At 43.8% G+C, this 20,129-nt stretch overlaps 1 protein-coding gene across 6 annotated transcripts in view; it reads left to right on the top strand.

Moving 5' to 3' along the window:
* Positions 1-20,129, top strand: part of PLA2G4F (phospholipase A2 group IVF) — a 569,872-nt gene that overhangs the window by 366,284 nt on the left and 183,459 nt on the right. For all 6 annotated transcript variants that reach the window (XM_044271892.1, XM_044271895.1, XM_044271893.1 and 3 more), the window contains 2 exons: positions 1,510-1,704; positions 5,332-5,498. In XM_044271892.1, coding sequence (XP_044127827.1) covers positions 1,510-1,704; positions 5,332-5,498 — 362 coding nt within the window. The remainder of the gene's footprint in view (positions 1-1,509; positions 1,705-5,331; positions 5,499-20,129) is intronic.

Genomic DNA, 20,129 nt, shown 5'->3' with positions numbered 1-20,129 from the left:
TCAGTTTTGTCTGCGATTGCGTTCAGTTGTTCAGTTTTTTCCACGTGTGTGCAATGCGTTTTGATGCGTTTTTCAGGCGCCTGATAAAAAACTGAAGGTTTACAAACAACATCTCTTAGCAACCATCAGTGAAAAACGCATCGCACCCCCACTTGCTTGCTGATGCAATGCATTTTTCGCGCAGCCCCATTCACTTCTATGGGGCCAGGGCTGCATGAAAAACGCAGAATATAGAACATGCTGCAATTTTCACGCAACGCAGAACTGATGCATGAAAAACAACGCTCATGTACACAGACCCATTGAAATGAATAGGTCAGGATTCAGTGCGGGTGCTATGCGTTCACTTCACGCATTGCACCCGTGCGGAAAACTCGCTTGTGTGAAAGGGACCTTACAGGGAGTGTGAGTGCTAGTTTTTAGTTGGAGGGAGAAGCTGCATTGGGTTTTGTAGGGATTGCAAAGGGAGGGATGGGGGGGGGGGAGGCAAGAGGGGGATTACTTATTTAGTTTTGTTTTAGTTTTATTTTCTTTATATTCTGGAGATATGTCTGGGAGCCCCAATATGGGTCCTAATCGAATGCTTGTTCGGTGGACATCAAGGAAGAGAGGAATATTGCAAGTATAGGAACATGAAATTGAGGACTCCGTTACATACTAATTTAGGACTCTATTACATATTAATGCCAGAGTGGACAATTTGGACATAATGGATAATCCAAGGATGCGAACATGAAGTGTATGGACTATTCTATCAAACTTGAAATATATGCGACATGTAAATACCTAGGAGTCTGTATCTCTTGGATATGACTTGTAATATCCTCACTGGTTATTGTGCATTCTTGTGCAAAAATCAAATTGGAGTTTTTTCATCCAAGCAATGTGGTGGTCTGAGGAGAAAAAGGGCAGGAGACCTGTTGTCCATCGGTCAAGCAGTAGCCATAGAAGAGTTGAGCAGGGATTAATCATATCTCCTCACTAAAGCGCAAAGTGAATACCAATAGGGATGGATATAAGAAGCCGAAGATAACATCCCTTTCTCTTATCTGGTGATTACCAGTCAGGCAGGCAATCAGCGCCAACTCCCCAAAATGCTCCATTCACCTTACAGTCAGCAGAGACCCAGAAGTGCCGGAAACGTGCAGACAGTTTCTACTGCTAGACTGCACCATAGGATCAACTTCAGTGGCAACAGTGGAATAGCAAGTTCACCAGGCGCAGTTAGTTAGGGGTGAAGATATGTCAGCATGAACAACAAAAGTGCCTTTACATTCCATATTATAGTGGGACATTGGGTCAAATTAGCAAACAGTCAAGAGAGACAGCCCCAGCAGTGTCTTAAGTCAGACGCCTCACATGCTTCACCTTAGTAAGTAATTTTATGATGACACATTACCTTTAAATTCCAGGTGCACCTGGGAACTTAAATTGGGCTGTGTAAATAATAAAAACTGTTACAAAAATACACCCATAAACACATTTATTTTCCATCCTCTTTCATTCTAGATGATTGCAGAAAATTACATTTTCCTGATCCGACCCAACTGCAGACTCGTTTGGTAATGCCAGGAGGGATTGTTTCAAACATCTTCCAGGATTTCTTTAAGTCAAGGTTTACTGCTGGAGAACTATATAACTTTACCAGAGGCCTTTACCTCTACAAAGACTACATGGAAGAAAGGGAGTTTGTGGCATGGAAAGGTATTAAGGGACACCTACATACATTAAATGGTTGTACTCACTTGCAGTGTCTTGAAAAAGTATTCATACCCCTTGAACTTTTCCACATTTTTACACCCATAAACTTAAAAATATTTTATTGAAATTTTACGTGGTAGACCAACACAAAGTATCAATTATGTGAAGTGAATAGAAAATGATACATGGTTTTTAAGATTTTTAGTAAATACAAATCTGAAAAGTGTGGTGTGCATTTGTATTCAGCCCCCTGAACTCTGATGCCCCAAAATAAAATCCAGTGTGACCAATTGCCTTCAGAAGTCACCTAATTATTAAATAGAATCCACCTGTTCTGTAAAGGCCTCAGAGGTATGTTAGAGAACATTAGTGATCAAATAGCTTCATGAAAACCAAGGAACACACCAAACTGATCAGGGATAAAGTTGTAGAGAAATGTAAAGCAGGGTTAGGTTCTAAAAAAATATATCCCAAGCTTTGAACATGTCATGGAGCGCAGTTCAATCCATCATCTGAAAAGGAAGGGGTAATGCACAACTGCAAACCCACTAGGCTACTTTCACACTGGCCTTTTGGCTTTCCGTGCATTCTGAATGGAAAAGGATCCGCTCAGAATGCATCAGTTTGCCTCCGTTTGGTCTCCATTCCACTTTGGAGGCCGACACCAAGATGCTGCTTGCAGTGTTTTGGTGTCCTTCTGACGAAACTGAGCCAAACGTTCTGACACACAATGTAAGTCAATGGGGATGGATCCGTTTTCTATGACACAATCTGGCACAATAGAAAACTGATCCGTCTTGGCTATGTTAAAGGTAATACAAACTGATCTGTTCTGAACGGATGCAGATAGTTGTAATATCTGAACGGAACTGTCACTAAACGCGAGTGTGAAGACATAGCCAGCCACCTAAACTGGCAGCCCATGTAAGGAGAGCACTAATTGGAGAAGCAGCCACAAGGCCCATGGTCACCGTGGAGGAGCCACAGATATCCACAGTTCAGGTGTGGGAATCCATCCACAGGGCAGCTATTAGTTGTGTACGCCACAAATCTTGCCTCTCTTCCATAAAGGCCAGAAGAAAGCCATTTTTGAAAGAAAGCCATAACAAGTCTCATTTGAACTTTGCCATAAGCCATATAGAAGACACAGCAAATATGTGGAAGAAGGTGCACTGATCAGATGAGACCAAAGCTGAACTTTTTGGCCTAAATGCTAAACATTATGTGTGGTGGAAAGCTAACACTGAATATCACTGAACACACTGTGAAGCATTGTGATGGCAGCATCATGTTGTGGAGATGCTTTTATTCAGCAGAGACAGGAGGGAATCTGGTCAGAGTTTATGGGAAGATGGATGCAGCTAATTGCAGGGCAATCCTGGAGAAAAACCTAGTAGAGGCTGCAAAAGACTTGAGACTGGGGCAGAGGTTTAACTTTCAGCATTCCATTACAGCCATATCGCTAATGGAATGGTTTAGATCAAAGCATATTCATGTGATAGAATGGCCCAGTCACAGTCAAAATTGCTGTTTACAGATGCTCTCCATCCAATTTGACCGAGCTTAAGCTATTTTGCAAAAATGTCAGCCTCTAGATTGTCGAGACATACTCCCCCAAAAACTTTTAGCTGTAATTGCAGCGAAAAGTGGTCCTACAAAGTATTGATTCAGGGGTCTGAGTACAAATGTACGCCACACTTTGTAAGATTTTTATTTATTAAACATTTTGAAAACCATGCATCTTTTTCACTTCACACACTTTGTGTTAGTCTATCACAGGCATGCTCAACCTGCGGCCCTCTAGCTGTTGCAAAACTACAACTCCCATCATTCCCGGACAGCTTACAGGGAGTGCGGAATTATTAGGCAAATGAGTATTTTGACCACATCATCCTCTTTATGCATGTTGTCTTACTCCAAGCTGTATAGGCTCGAAAGCCTACTATCAATTAAGCATATTAGGTAATGTGCATCTCTGTAATGAGAAGGGGTGTGGTCTAATGACATCAACACCCTATATCAGGTGTGCATAATTATTAGGCAACTTCCTTTCCTTTGGCAAAATGGGTAAAAAGAAGGACTTGACAGGCTCAGAAAAGTAAAAAATAGTGAGATATCTTGCAGAGGGATGCAGCACTCTTAAAATTGCAAAGCTTCTGAAGCGTGATCATCGAACAATCAAGCGTTTCATTCAAAATAGTCAACAGGGTCGCAAGAAGCGTGTGGAAAAACCAAGGCGCAAAATAACTGCCCATGAACTGAGAAAAGTCAAGCGTGCAGCTGCCAAGATGCCACTTGCCACCAGTTTGGCCATATTTCAGAGCTGCAACATCACTGGAGTGCCCAAAAGCACAAGGTGTGCAATACTCAGAGACATGGCCAAGGTAAGAAAGGCTGAAAGACGACCACCACTGAACAAGACACACAAGCTGAAACGTCAAGACTGGGCCAAGAAATAGCTCAAGACTGATTTTTCAAAGGTTTTATGGACTGATGAAATGAGAGTGAGTCTGGATGGGCCAGATGGCTGGATTGGTAAAGGGCCGAGAGCTCCAGTCCGACTCAGACGCCAGCAAGGTGGAGGTGGAGTTCTGGTTTGGGCTGGTATCATCAAAGATGAGCTTGTGGGGCCTTTTTGGGTTGAGGATGGAGTCAAGCTCAACTCCCAGTCCTACTGCCAGTTTCTGGAAGACACCTTATTCAAGCAGTGGTACAGGAAGAAGTCTGCAAGGTAAGAAAAACATGATTTTGATGCAGGACAATGCTCCATCACACGCGTCCAAGTACTCCACAACGTGGCTGGCAAGAAAGGGTATAAAAGAAGGAAATCTAATGACATGGCCTCCTTGTTCACCTGATCTGAACCCCATTGAGAACCTGTGGTCCATCATCAAATGTGAGATTTACAAGGAGGGAAAACAGTACACCTCTCTGAACAGTGTCTGGGAGGCTGTGGTTGCTGCTGCACGCAATGTTGATGGTGAACAGATCAAAACACTGACAGAATCCATGGATGGCAGGCTTTTGAGTGTCCTTGCAAAGAAAGGTGGCTATATTGGTCACTGATTTGTTTTTGTTTTGTTTTTGAAGGTCAGAAATGTTTATTTGTGAATGTTGAGATGTTATATTGGTTTCACTGGTAAAAATAAATAATTGAAATGGGTATATATTTGTTTTTTGTTAAGTTGCCTAATAATTATGCACAGTAATAGTCACCTGCACACACAGATATCCCCCTAAAATAGCTAAAACTAAAAACAAACTAAAAACTACTTCCAAAAATATTCAGCTTTGATATTTAACAAGTTTTTTGGGTTCATTGAGAACATGGTTGTTGTTCAATAATAAAATTAATCCTCAAAAATACAACTTGCCTAATAATTCTGCACTCCCTGTACAGCTATCAGCCTACAGAAGGGCATGGTGGGAGTTGTAGTTTTAAAACAGCTGGAGGGCCGCAGGTTGAAAATCCCTGGTCTATCACATAAAATCCCAATAAAATACATTTAAGTGGGTGTAATGTGAAAAAATGTGGAAACATTCAAGTGGTATCAATACTTTCTCAAGACACTGTATACTCATTCTATGTGTCTGTACATTTCATGCATGTATGTACTCTACCATTCTTAGGAAATCACTTGGATGCTTTCCCCAACCATTTAACACCAATGGAGGAGAATTTATATCTTGTGGATGGAGGATTCTCTATAAACTCTCCCTTTCCACTGGTGCTGCAGTCAGAGAGGAATGTTGATATCATATTCTCCTTCAACTACTCTTGGCAAGCTCCTTTTGAGGTAAATCAGATCTGAAGTATTAGTAGAAATATATTTTTATTTTTTGCAAATTCCATTTATAGTAACATAGTACATAAGGCCGAAAAAAGACATTTGTCCATCCAGTTCGGCCTGTTATCCCGCAAGTTGATCCAGTGGAAGACCCCTCTCTAGTAGCTATAGCCTGTAATATTATTAAGCTCCAGAAATACGTCCATGGCCCTCTTGAATTCCTTTATTGTACTCACCATCACCACCTCCTCAGGCAGAGAGTTCCATATTCTCACTGCTCTTACCGTAAAGAATCCTTTTCTATGTTTGTGTACAAACCTTCTTTCCTCCAGACGCAGAGGATGTCCCCTCGTCACAGTCACAGTCCTGGGGATAAATAGCTGATGGGATAGATCTCTGTACTGACCCTTGATATATTTATACATATTAATTAGATCTCCCCTCAGTCGTCTTTTTTCTAAAGTGAATAACCCTAATTTTGATAATCTTTCAGGGTACTGTAGTTGCCCTCCTCTGGACCTTCTCCAGCTCTGCTATGTCTGCCTTGTTTACAGGAGCCCAGAACTGTACACAGTACTCCATGTGTGGTCTGACTAGCGATTTGTAAAGTGGTAGGACTATGTTCTTATCACGGGAATCTATGCCCCTTCTGATGCAACCCATTATCTTGTTGGCCTTGGCAGCAGCTGCCTGACACTGGTTTTTGCAGCTTAGTTTGCTGTTTATTAAAATTCCTAGATCCTTTTCCATGTCAGTGTTACCGAGTGTTTTACCATTTAGTATGTACGGTTGACTTGCATTTTTCCTTCCCATGTGCATAACTTTACATTTATCAGTATATCAGCATTCTAGTATATTTATTTACATGTATAGTAACTTGTTCCAAAAAATGACATAGACATAAATAGTAATAAGCGAATCGAAGTGGAAAAATGTAATTCATCCCGAAGTCTAATTTCCTAGCGCTTTGTGGTAACAAATCATATTTTTTCTAAAATGGTTGCTGCATATGTTAGAAATAGGAAGTAAGAAGCCCAGAAATGAGGGATCACCCATAATGCCATGCAGACAGCCAATCAGCAAATAGCCAGCCCCTGTGATGTCACAGCCCTATAAAAAGTCTCCTGCCTGGTCTCCGCCATTTTCCAGTGAACTTAGTGCAGGGAGAGTCGTTACAGACACTAGGCAGAGTGTTTAGGAAAGACTTTATTAATCAAAAATTACTATTAGGGACCATTCACATGTCCGTGTGTTTTGCGGATCCACGGATCCGTGGATCCGCAAAACACGGACATCGCACTTCAGAGAAAATGCCTATTCTTGTCCGCAATTGTTCTATTTTTTCGGGATCGGAATTGCGGAATGAAATTGCGGACGTGTGAATGGACCCATAAGCAGTTCAGGAACAGCTAAGAGAAAATGTAGAGATATAATAGGAAGGCATTGTCCACACTATAGGGAGCGAGCAGGAACCATTTGAACCAAGTCTAGCTAATAGGAGCTATTCTATTACACCTTATTGCACCAATTAGGGTTAAAAAGTGTTTAAAAATAATCACGGATGGATAAATGAAGACACTAAAACAAAAACGTTGGTCGAAGCAGCATGACTTAGGGGTGCGTGCCGCATTCCTCCTCCTTCCGTCCCTTCCCCTTCCCCCTCTCCTCGCCTCCGGCTGCGATGTGGAATGCTGAGCCCAGCAGTGACCTATTGGGAGCTGGCGCCTGAGTCACGCCGTGATCTGCCGTCTGTGGAGCGTAGAAGCGCTGATTCGTAGGCTGGAGTAGGTGCCCTGAGACGCTGCCCTAACCGGTATGACCGCTTTTTTGCCTGACCAGAGGGTCATGGAGTCCGGGGCCTGGTGTGGCCGAAGCTCAGATACTTTTCCGGTGGGTGACTGGAGACGGTGGAGGCCTCGTTGGGGTGCTGCTGCGCTTGTTTCGCCCCTGGGAGGGAGGTGGACACTTCAGTGGATCCCAGTGGAGAGCCCGTTTGGTTGTGGATGCCGGTGGGGTCAGCTGTGGAGGCTGGACATGGATGACGTGGAGTCTGGGGACCCGAGCCTTTATGTGTGCCTGAGAGAGGGTGAGGTCACAGATGAATGCCAGTGGAGGTCCAGTGCCACCGGTGATTGAAGGTGCCTCTGTCTGCCTCTGTCCATGTGTCTGGATGCACTTGCCCGTTGGATTAATATCAGGTGCCGGGAGGCATTTAACCGGGCGATTTTACAAAATTGGGTGGAAAGGGCATATTGGGGGCTCCATTTGGAGGGCAGGACCGTGATGTCTGAGAAGGCTCTTGCCTGATATACCACTGGTGAACTATATGACATGCGCATCTAGCAAGACCCTCAGATATATAGTGGCTTTTGTTTCTATCCCCTTCTGTTATCCGATCTAGATTGACATTTTTGGAATATTGCTATTTAACCCAGAGTGACATTCGGGGTTAAAGGAGCCCTCTGCCTATATATTGTGATCTTAAGTTGATGTAGATGCGGGCATGATTTTGCACACAGCTGTTTTTTTTTTCTTTTTCTTCTTTTGTTTTCTCTGCGTTCTAGATGTACCCAGCTTCTATGTTCTTTCTGTATTTAGCGTTGATAGTTACAGGCCATTATACAGTCCTGATCAAAAGTTTAAGACCACTTGAAAAATGGCAAAAAAAAAAACATATTTAGCATGGCTGGATCTTAACAAGGTTCCAAGTAGAGCTTCAACATGCAACAAGAAGAAATGGGAGTGAGACTAAACATTTTTTAAGCATTCAATATAATGAAAACAACAAATAAACTGAAACAGGCTGTTTTTCAGCTGATCAAAAGTTTAGGACCACACCTCTAAACCCCCCCCCCCCCCCCCCCCCAAAAAAAAAAAACAGAAATCAAACTTCCAAACATGAACTCAATACTGAGTAGCTCCGCCATTATTGTTGGTCACTTCAAAAATTTGTTTCGGCATGCTTGATGCAAGTGTTTCCATGAGGGGAGTGGGAAAATTTCTCCAAGAGGTGAAGACGGCCGCACGAAGGCCATCTACTGTCTGGAACTGTTGTCCATTTTTGTAAACTTCCCTTGCTATCCATCCCCAAAGGTTCTCTATTTGATTTAGATCAGGGGAACACGGAGGATGGGCCAAAAGAGTGATGTTATTCTCCTGGAAGAAGTTCCTTGTCCTGCGGGCATTGTAGCGTTGTCCTGTTGAAAAACCCAGTTGTTACCACACAGACGAGGGCCCTCAGTCATGAGGAATGCTCTCTGCAACATCTGGACATAGCCAGTGGCCGTTTGACGCCCCTGCACTTCCTAAAGCTCCATTGTTCCACTGAAGGAAAAAGACCATTATGGCGCCCCCTCCACTGTGGCGCGTAGAAAACATCTCAGGTGGGATCTGTTTGTCATGCCAGTAAAGTTGGAAACCATCAGGACCATCAAGGTTAAATTGTTTCTCATCAGAGAATAAAACTTTCTTCCACCTTTGAATGTCCCATGTTTGGTGCTCTCTTGCAAAGTCCAAACGAGCAGTTCTGTGGCGTTCAAGGAGACGAGGTCTTTGAAGAAATTTTTTGTTTTTGAAGCCCTTCAGTCTCAGATGCCGTCTGATGGTTATGGGGCTGCAGTCAGCACCAGTAAGGGCCTTAATTTGGGTCGAGGATCGACCAGTGTCTTGACGGACAGTCAATTGGATCCTCCGGCTCAGTGCTGGTGAAATTTTTGGGGGTCTTTCACTTTATTTTTTTTTGTTCCATAACCCTCAGGATCATTTAGGAAATTCAAAATGACTGTTTTACTGCATCCCACCTTAGCAGCGATGGCGCGCTGTGAGAGACCCTGCTTATGCAGTTCAACAACCCGACCACGTTCAAAAAGGGAGAGGTTTTTTTGCCTTTGCCATCACAACGTGTGACTGCCTGACAGAAAATGACAATGAATCCACATCTTTGCCCAGATTTGGCCTTTTATAGGCATGTGGTCCTAAAATTTGGATCAGCTGAAAAAAAGACTGTTTCAGTTTAATCATTATGTTCTATTAATTGAATACTCAAAAAAAGTTTAGTCTCACTCTCATTTCTTCTTGTTGCATGTTGAAGCTCTACTTGGAACCTTGTTAAGATCCAACAATGTAAAATATGTTTTTTTGCCATTTTTCAAGTGGTCTTAAACTTTTGATCAGGACTGTATTTACATACGCTATAAATGCAACATTTACGCCTCTATGCGCACAAAATAGGCCGTTGGGGTCTTACAGTTAACGCGGGGTACTTCCCATGTAGATCCGGATTGCTAGTGGATCTGGTGCTGGAAACCCTCCTGTGTTGCATATTGCCCGGTTCTAATATTAAGATTTTTTTTTGTGTGTGAATTTTATATACAGTGGTCTCCTATTAGGCTCCTTAAAAATGCTGCCTAAATACCCTAAATCAGGAGGGATCTCTTCGCGAAAGGTGGCCTGGGTGGAAGCCCCCAGGCTCGATTAGATAAATTTCTGAAGTCACCACCACCCAAAACCCGGGGAGGTGTGCAAAGATCTGCCCCACAGGTTGAGCAGGGAGTGGTCAATACGGACCATCCAGAGCTCGGTACTTTAAAAGATACCATGTCCCAGAGTAAAGGTTTTGAGAGTATTAATAAAAAAAACTTTCGAATATACTGTGAGTAGTAAATTCGACCAGTACCTCTGTGGCAGAGTTGGCCTCGTCCCTTTCAATAGTGCAAGGAGATGTCACGATAATTAGAGATGAGATGATTAAATTGAGACTGAAGGTGAAGGAACTGGAATCTGCAGTTAACTCTGCTACGTTAGAGAACTTTCTATTAAAAAAGAGACTAGAAGATTCTAATGAAGATCACTCTTGGCTCAGAAGGAAAGTGATAGATCTTGAGGATAGGTCACGTAGATACAACCTGCGACTGGTAGGCTTCTCATAAGGGGCAGAACAGGATAATCCTGCTAACTTTATTCAAAAATGGCTGGTTGAAAATTTAGGGCCAGATCACGATGCAGCTACCTTTTGCGTGGAAAGGGCCCACAGAATCCCCTCTAAAAAACTTTCTCCAGGGGCCCCCCCAGAGCATTCTTGGCGAAACTAGTTTGCTCAAAAGATTGGGACTGGGTACTTATACGTAAAAGAGAAGTATTGAATACATATTTTGATGGTAACCTGATATCAGTATACCCAGATTTTTCACGAGAGACCCAAATTAAAAGAAGATCCTATGTTGAGGTTAAAAAAAAATTGGAAAAATCCAATTAGTTACTATGAAGCGCGAGGAAATTCACATTCGGTTTAAATAAAAAATTTCCTGTAGTTCATAACTAATTCCACTTTCTCAGCTTTGATTCGTTCATCTCTAGATGACACTACATATAAGTGGAATTTTAACATTCCATATGGCCAAATGAAGAGTGAGGAGAAACTGTTCTGACAATACAACACTTACATAAATCAGAAAATGATGTTCATATATGATCACTCGCATGAATCATGGAAAAAGGAGAATAGAGATCTGGATTATTTAAGGCTTTTACTTATTATACATTATAAAATGCTAGCGGTTCACAGAACCACACACCAGGGGACTCCTTGAAAACAAAAGACAGCTGTGTCTACACTAAGTGTCAGACACTAAAGGGTGACAAGAGCCGATATGCACAAGCACCTTAGGTGTACAAAAAACAGGGTGGCAGTGATCAGTATGTGCTGGCACCCTATATACACAATTTAAACAGTGATGTAAAAGATAGCATATGGCAATGTATACAAAATGCACGGCTGCATAAAGAAAAAACATACACAATGATTAGGTGCAAGGGGGATGCACAGCTGCACCTATATCAAGAAGGTGCACGGCGGCACCAATGAAACCCAGTGTCCTATCCTACAGTTGATAGGCTCTTCAGACACCTCAGTTTCGCTATTTCTTGGTAGGGTGGTCTGGTTTTGGTGATACGAGGTCCTTAGGAGATGTGGGAGTTGCAGGAAGATGTTCCTATATGTCCATAGATGACCCTATGGGGCCCTACAATAGCCCTATTGGTCTAACCACGGAGTATCCCACTAGTTGGGCCCCCGTCCGGAACCTAACCCTGGAATTGTGTTCCCTATTTGGCCCTGAAAAGATCCCGACATGCACGTTTCTGAGGCAGAAACAGTCCTCTCATCAGGGGAATATAAAAAATGGGCTAGATATATTACACTTGCCGGAGAAGATGTTCACCACCAAGCGTTTGCTGGAAAAAGGTGTTTGCCAGCAAGTACAAAAGCCACTGGGAAAAATAGCCCCCAGTGGAACAAAGTGCACAGGTAGGTGCCAAAAAGAAAGGGAAGAAGGAAGGGGGACAGATGGAATACCCTCTCCCCTAGTTGCAGTACACAATTGGGGCCGCTGGCATAGATGTTACCTGGCTGTCTGCAAGGGCCCGCCGATATTTGAAGTGTCGTGTCCACCTGTGCGCACAGCGCGCGGTGGGAGGACGTCAACAATCGCAAGATATTGCATGCGCAGAAGAATTGCCAGGAACCGGAGTATAGTGTGCATTGTACGGCGCTCACTGCCCCTTCACCCGTCGCCAGAAACGTGCATGTTGGGAATTTTTCAGGGCCAAATAGGGAACGCAATTCCAGGGTTAGGTTCCGGACGGGGGCCCAACTAGTGGGATACTCTGTGGTTAGACCAATAGGGCTATTGTAGGGCCCCATAGGGTCATCTAGGGACATATAGGAACATCTTCCTGCGACTCCTACATATCCTAAGGACCACCCTACCAATAAATAGCGAAACTGAGGTGTTTGAAGAGCCTATCAACTGTAGGGTAGGACACTGGGTTTCATTGGTGCCGCCGTGCACCTTCTTGATATAGGTGCAGCTGTGCATCCCCCTTGCACGGTGATTTATTTGCACCTAATCATTGTGTATGTTTTTTCTTTATGCCGCCGTGCATTTTGTATACATTGCTATATGTTATCTTTTACATCACTGTTTAAATTGTGTATATAGGGTGCCAGTGCATACTGATCACTGCCATCCTTTTTTTTGTACACCTAAGGTGCTTGTGCATATCGGCTCTCATCACCCTCTAGTGTCTGACACTGAATGCACAAGTGTAGACACAGTTGCTTTTGTTTCCAAAGAGTCCCCCTGTGTGCGTGACTGTGGAAAATTGTAAGGTGCTTGGGCATATCGGCTCTTGTCACCCTTTAGTGTCTGACACTTAGTGTAGACACAGCTGTCTTTTGTTTTCAAGGAGTCCCCTGGTGTATGGGACTGAAAAAAATTGTATTTTACATTGAACCTCTACAATACTACACTTAAAAACCAACTCATCACTATACAAAATAGATTTTTGGATAAAGGCTATCCATCTGGCCTTATCCAAGATTATGCAGCAAAGGCTGAATGTCTAAAACCACGGGCACATAAAGAAAACAATGGAGCATACCACTCCAATTTCATTACCAGAAACAACTGTCCGCTTGACGAAACTGAGCCAAACGAATCCGTCCTGGCACACAATGTAAGTCAATGGGGATGGATCAGTTTTTTCTGACACAATCTGGCACAATAGAAAACGGATCCGTCTTCCATTGACTTTCAATGGAGTTCATGACGGTTCTGTCTTGGCTATGTTACAGATAATACAAACGGGTCCGTTCATGATGGATGCATGCAGTTGTATTATTTTAACGGATCCGTTTTTGCAGATCCGTGACGGATCTGCCCAAAACGTGAGTGTGAAAGTAGCCTAAACCAACATTGTTCAAATATTAACCACCAGTAGCCTAAACACAGTGTATCTAAACACTTTTTGGATAACATAATTGTGATCCCAGTGATCCTATAGACTGGATACCACACTCCTATGTACAACTATGTAGAAAAGAGATGTATTGGATTTTTCATTTTAACACATTAACGGCACATTAACATTAAAAGCAGGTCTTTTTAAGATATAATTGCTGTCCATAACTGCTATAATAATTACGTTTTTTTTCGCCCTTCAACAGGCCGGTGCGTTCCACTCTGACACGCATCGTCTGAAATTAATGGGCTCCTCATTGGGGTGGCACGTTACACTCTAACATGCGTCGCCCTCAACATGGCGGTGCATTCCACGGTGGAGACATTGACATTGAAACTATTTATTAATGCTGCCAGCGCAATATAGCATAATAGGTTGGGCACAATATTACTGATTAATATTTTAGAGTGTATGTCTATTTATTCTACATATTATATTTATATTTATTATGCGTTCCACCAATGAAACGGAGCGCACTTCCGGTTTAGAGGTAACATGACTGGAAACAAACATGAATGTCATGTGACTTGCCATGTGCTACTCTTGCACATCTATTTAAACGTGTGTTTCACAGTGTTTGTCTATTGTCTATGCTCCAAAAAAAGGGGATTTTATGTTTCTCCCCGAAACACTTTTTCTAATAAAGTACCTTATTTCCTGAAGTCCTTTGGGTCATCATCTCTCTGGACGCTATGCTTTTAACAGACTATTTCGGCGATCTGCTAACACTTCTTATGAGTTGAGAGTAGGGTTGAGCGAATCGACTTCGGATAAACCATTCAAAGTTGATTCGCATAAAAATTAGTTCTAATACTGTACAGAGCAGGAGCTCCGTACAGTATTAGAACGTATTGGCTCCGATGAGCCGAAGTTATTGCTTCCCCTTCGCGAAGCAATAACTTTGGCTCATCGGAGCCAATACATTCTAATACTGTACGAAGCTCCTGTTCCATACAGTATTACAACTAGGTTTTATTTTATTTGCTCATCCCTACTCTCAACTCATAAGAAGTGTTAGCAGATCTCCGAAATTGCCTGTTAAAAGCACAGCATCCAGAGAGATGATGACCCAAAGGACTTCAGGAAATAAGGACTTCTCGCAATAACTCCATAAATTAATTTGTACTGTATAAAAACTTTTCCCGAACTCGGGTTCGATTCCAAGTGGTACCTTGGAACCGAACCGGAGTTCGGAAAATGTTTTTTTTACAGTACAAATTAATTTATGAAGTAAATAAGCAATAATTCGGCACATCGGAGCCAATACATTCTAATACTGTATGGAGCTCCTGCTTCGTACAATATTAGAACAAAGTTTTATGGAAATCGACTTCAGATGTTTCACCCGAAGTCTATTCACTCATCCCTAGTTGAGAGATAATATTTTTCTATTTTATATGAATTGTGCTCTATATTTTACTATCTCTTAAAATGCATTGTTGGAGCCCCACATCCTTTTTTTTATAACCGTCTAATTAGTGTAAGGACACTACACTGCTGCAATGAGGGACAGTGTTAGGTGTTTAATGTGGCTGTTCAGTCTGTGGGTGACCAGTAGGCATTTTTTTTAGTGCAGTACACAGAAATATAATACTTAATCGGGCGGTTAATTCTGTGTGTGGCCTATAGCCATTTTTTGGGTTCCATTTGTATCAGTCTTACTGTAATAGGAGAGTTAGTCTGTTAATTGTGTCTGTGACATAAAGCCATTTTTAGTGGTTCCAAACTCCTGCATTTGCATCCGTCTTACTGTAATAGGACAGTTAATCAGTCTGTTAATTCTGTCGGTTACATAAGCCCATTTGTTGGGGGGAGATACCCCTCATTTGCATCCGTGACACAGAAATACAATAGTTAATCTTTCTGTTAATTCTGTCGGTGTCATAAACCTTTTTTTGGGGGGGGGAGATAAACATAATTTGCATTCATGACATGGAAATACCAAAGCTAATCTGTCTGTTATTTCTATCGGTGACAGAAAGCCATTTTTGTGGGGGAAATGACCATCATTTGCATCCGTGATACGGAATTACGAAAGCTAATCTATCTGTTATTTCTGTCGGTGACATAAATTCATTTTTGGTGGGGAAATACCCCTCATTTGCTTCCGTGACATGAAAATACAATAGTTATTCTGTCAGTGACCTATAGCCACTTTTTGGGGTGCAAAACACCTCATTTGCACCTGTGACTCAGAAATACAATAGTTCATCTGTCAGCCAATTTTTTTGGTTGAGCGTAAAAAAATGAGGAGAGCATCAAATAGGGGACATGGCCATGGTCATGGTGCTGCTGGTGTTGGTGGAGCTCCTGGTGCAGGGAGAGATTGATCTGTGCCAGCTACATACCCAAATGAAACACCTTCCTTTGGTGCATGCAGGCTACAGGATATTCTGCGTCATTTTGGAGGCCCAAATACCGATGTACGAATGGTGTGGCCAAAAACAAGTAGAGGCGGTAGATTGGATGTCTGACAGTACCTATAGTTCCTTCACATTGTCTTCCACCTGATCCCCTGCTGAAAGCACAGAGTTAGCACCGGTGGCCCATGGGCATCTGTCTTCCACCTCAACCATTTGCACATCAGCCAAGCAGTATGAACCCCAAGTCATGCAACAGTCACTTATACTTTTTGCTGGCTTTGCTGGCAGGGTTTACATCTGTCATCCAGCTAGCCCTGCCCCAGAAGTGAAAAACATGGAGTGCATTGATGCCCAACCACTTATGTTTGAGGATGAGGATGTGGGAGGACCACCGCAGTGCTTCTCTGATGATGATGACAAAACACATGTGTCAACTGCTGCAGCTTTCTGCACTATGCAGACCTGCAAGGAGGGCAGGGGTGAGGAGTGGGTGCAAGATGATGTTGAGGATGATGAGATCCTAGACCTTACATGGCATCCAGGTCATCCAAGTGACATGTGCAGTTCGGAGAAAGAGGTAGGGGACACGCAGTGCCAGCCACACAATAAAAGAGGGAGCAGGGTACAAAAGCAGAGCGGCCGGCCCCTTGCCAGTACTCCTGCAACTGCCCACCGTGCCAAGGGACAGAGCACACCAAAATCATCTCAAAGGAGTTCCTTGGAGTGGCAGTTATTCAGGCAGTGTGCTGACGACAAGACACGGGTGGTTTACACGCTGTACAGTCGGAGCCTGAAGCAAGATCTGAGGCTCCTCCTGCTTCCTCTTCTTCTGCAATCTTGGCCTCTTCCTCTGGAGCAACAAGGCGACCTGACACCCCTCAAAGAGAGGAAGTGACAGCAACACCACTAGAAGTGTCAGCGACCATCTTCATACGTGGATGCGTTCAGCTGTCCATTCCCCAAACTCTGGAGAGAAAGAGGAAGTACCCACCTACCCAACCGTGAGCCCTGTCCCTGAATGCCAGCGTTTCAAAATTCCTGATCTTTAAAATGCTGCCATTCTGTCTGGTGGAGACAGACAGTTTCAAAAGTGTAATGACTATGGCTGTCCCAGGGTACGTGGTTCCCAGCCACTACTACTTTTCCAGGCAGGCCAACCCTGCCCTGCATGAACAAGTGGCGGAAAAAAATCTGATGTGCATTGTGCAATGCCATCAGTGGCAAGGTCCACATAACCACCGATACGTTGACCAGTAAGCATGGGCAGGAACATTATATCTCCCTTACTGGCCACTGGGTAAATGAAGTGACGGCTGGGCCTGAGGCTGAAAGCGGTTTGGCGCATGTCCTACCGCCACCGAGGATTGCAGGACGTTTCTCAGTGTCTCCTGTTGCCTTCTGCTCCTCCTCTTCCGCCTCCTCATCTGGTCAGCGCAACACTTGCACCACCAACTTAAGCACAGCCAGTGGGTGCAGGAGCTGTGGACGGGCATCGAAGAACAGACTGATGAGTGGTTGTTGCCCCTGAGCCCCATTCCCGGCCTGGTGGTGTGTGACAATGGGCAAAATTTCGTAGCCGCTATGATCCTTACTGGTTTGAAGCACATCCCTTGCCTGGCACATGTGCTGCTGAATTTGGTGGTGCAGAGATTCCTGAAAATTTACCCTGAAGTGTCAGAATTGCTGCAGAAAATGCTGGCCATCTGTGCGCACTTTCGGCGTTCTAACCCTGCTGCTGCTTGCCTGTCTGCGCTGCAGCGTAACTTATGCCTTCCCAATCACTGCTTCATATGTGACGTATCAACAAGCTGGGACTCCCCCTTGCACATGCTGGAGAGACTGTGCAAGCAGCAGCAGGTGATAGTGGTGTTTCTGCAGCACGCACAGGTGAGTCAAGCCAGTCTGCAGCATGGCGTTCTTTGCTCCCAACTGCGCATGTCTGGTAGGTCATCACTGTGTGCACCGCTCCACAGTCGCCTGCCGCTCACGTCATCCTACACCATCACATTGCAATCATGTGAGCATCAGATGATCGCATACCAGCTCCTGCCCTCTTGCAGCGATAGTAGCTCTCAAGCGTCTTCTTCACCATGGGAACGCGCTTCAATATGCGGGGCAGTGTAGGGGCACAATCCCACAAACAATTTTAGCCTTGGGAACGACACACATATCTTAGAGCATATAGGACATATCACAAACTATCATATATATGTATATATCATTCCTACCACCTATATACCAATCAACAGATGCCATCCACCATCTGTAAAAAGTGATATAAAAAAGTGACGTGTAAATAACTGATTTTTTTTTTTTTTAACTCGTTTTATTGAAAAAGAGTAACAAGGCACATACATGGCATAGACATATGCATATCGTAAGATCACATGCAGTAGGTTACAGCAAGAATAATGCAGACATACCGGAGTAGTATACAATACAGTACAATGAATAAAGAGTATACAATCATACAAATGTCGTTATCTCCTTCATGAGCACAGTGTGGACAATCAAAGTATATGGGAGAACACTCAGAGGCGCTATACCCCGCTCAGGGGTTGTCTGACCTTACAGAATTGGGCGAAATGGTTAAAGAAGAATCGCACCATAAACCCCAAACTTTCTGAAATTTGTCAGGGCACTTCCTATTCACATATAGTACTTTCTCGTACGGGACGATCTGATTGACTAGCCTTTTCCAAATACCCACAGTAGGAAGATCCTCCGCCATCCACTTAAGGGCAATCACTTTGCGGGCCATAAACAGGGATTCACTGAGTAGTATTTTATTGTAGTGCGACCACCCGTCATTGTCAAATATACCCAGCAGACATACCTTGGGACACAGCGGAATCGGGCCCATACCCAGTGACGACAAAACTCTAAGGATATCCTGCCAGTATAATCTGATATGGGAGCATTCCCACATCATGTGCCAGAAGTCCGCGTTAGTCTGTAAGCATCTAAGGCAGTTAGGCTGAGGTATCCTCCCCATCTTATGTAGCCTGGTAGGAGTCAGATAACTACGGTGCAACATATACAACTGTATCAGTCTGTTGTTAACCGAGGGTGACACAGAGGTGACAGCCTCCAACGCCTCCGTCCAATCCTCTGCAGTAAGATGAGGAATATTACCCCTCCACCTGGCCTCGGCTAGAATGGGTTGCGAGGACATTCGCAACCCCAGCAGATAAGTATAAAGGGCTGAAATCAAACCCCTAGGTCCCTGTGATTTAACTACACCGATTAAGGGATATGAAGAGATGGCCTTGCTCGGATCCCTAAACTGCACCTGCAGGGCGTGCCTGATCTGCAAGTATCTAAAAAATTGGGTACGCTCTAGGCCAAATTTTTCCTGAATTTGGGAAAAGGAACAGAGAACACCATTCTCATACAAGTCACGCAGCGCATGTATCCCTAAAGATGCCCAGACCTGAGTTCCCTCAATGGACTGTAGATGGGGAAGCAACGGATTATCCCACAGGGGTATATCATCTGCCCAGTCCTGATAACGCCTCAACTTGGAGTCTTTCCAAACTTGATGTGCCAGCTTGTGAATCTGCAATAGTTTCCCCGATATCGACCCTGCCCCTTCCAACACTGGCCATAAACTGGACAACCCCAAGTACTGCTGCAGGTAATATTCCATATTCACAAGAGGCTGCCCATTAACCCAACCGGCTAAAAATTTCAATTGGCCCGCTAAGAAGTACAAGTGAAAATCCGGGAGAGCAGCGCCTCCCGACAACCTGGACCGCTGTAACGTGTGTAAGGCTAATTTATGTCTGGCCTTGCCCCAGATAAACTGCACCATTAAGGAGTGAAGCCTGTCAAAAAAATTCCTAGGTATTGGAGTGCAGGCATGTTCCAATAAATATAACCCCTTGGGTAATAGGATCATCTTTATCAAGTTAATCCGACCCATAATAGATATAGGCAACAGTTTCCAGACTGCAAACTTGCTAGAAAAAACAGATTCCAAAGGGGCAATATTTCTGGCATACGACTCCCTCGGCTCCTTGGTAATGAAAATCCCCAAGTATTTAAAATGATCTACAATCTTCAGATTATGATAATCATTGGGCCAGTCTGCGCCCCATAAAGGCATGAGCGCCGACTTGGTCCAATTAATATGCAAACCCGAATACCGCCCAAACGTCTCTATAATACTGATCGCCCGCGGCAAAGACACCTCCAGCCTGCTAATGAACAATATGAGATCGTCTGCGTAAAGGCCCACTCTGTCCTCCCTCCCCCCCAGCTCTACACCCTCATATATTTGATCCCGTCGAATGCGAAGAGCCAGATGTTCAATGGCTATTGCAAACAGGAGAGGGGAAAGAGGGCAACCCTGCCTCGTCCCCCTTTGTAAATCAAAATAAGCTGAGGTGGTACCATTCACCAAGACATTGGCTCTGGGACTTTTATACAATACTCGAATCCACTGCAGAAACCCAGGACCGAAGCCAAACTTCTC

Source organism: Bufo gargarizans, chromosome 11 (assembly GCF_014858855.1).
Source record: "Bufo gargarizans isolate SCDJY-AF-19 chromosome 11, ASM1485885v1, whole genome shotgun sequence".
NCBI classification, from domain to species: Eukaryota; Metazoa; Chordata; class Amphibia; order Anura; family Bufonidae; genus Bufo; species Bufo gargarizans.
This window is presented reverse-complemented; position numbering and strand designations above follow the sequence as displayed.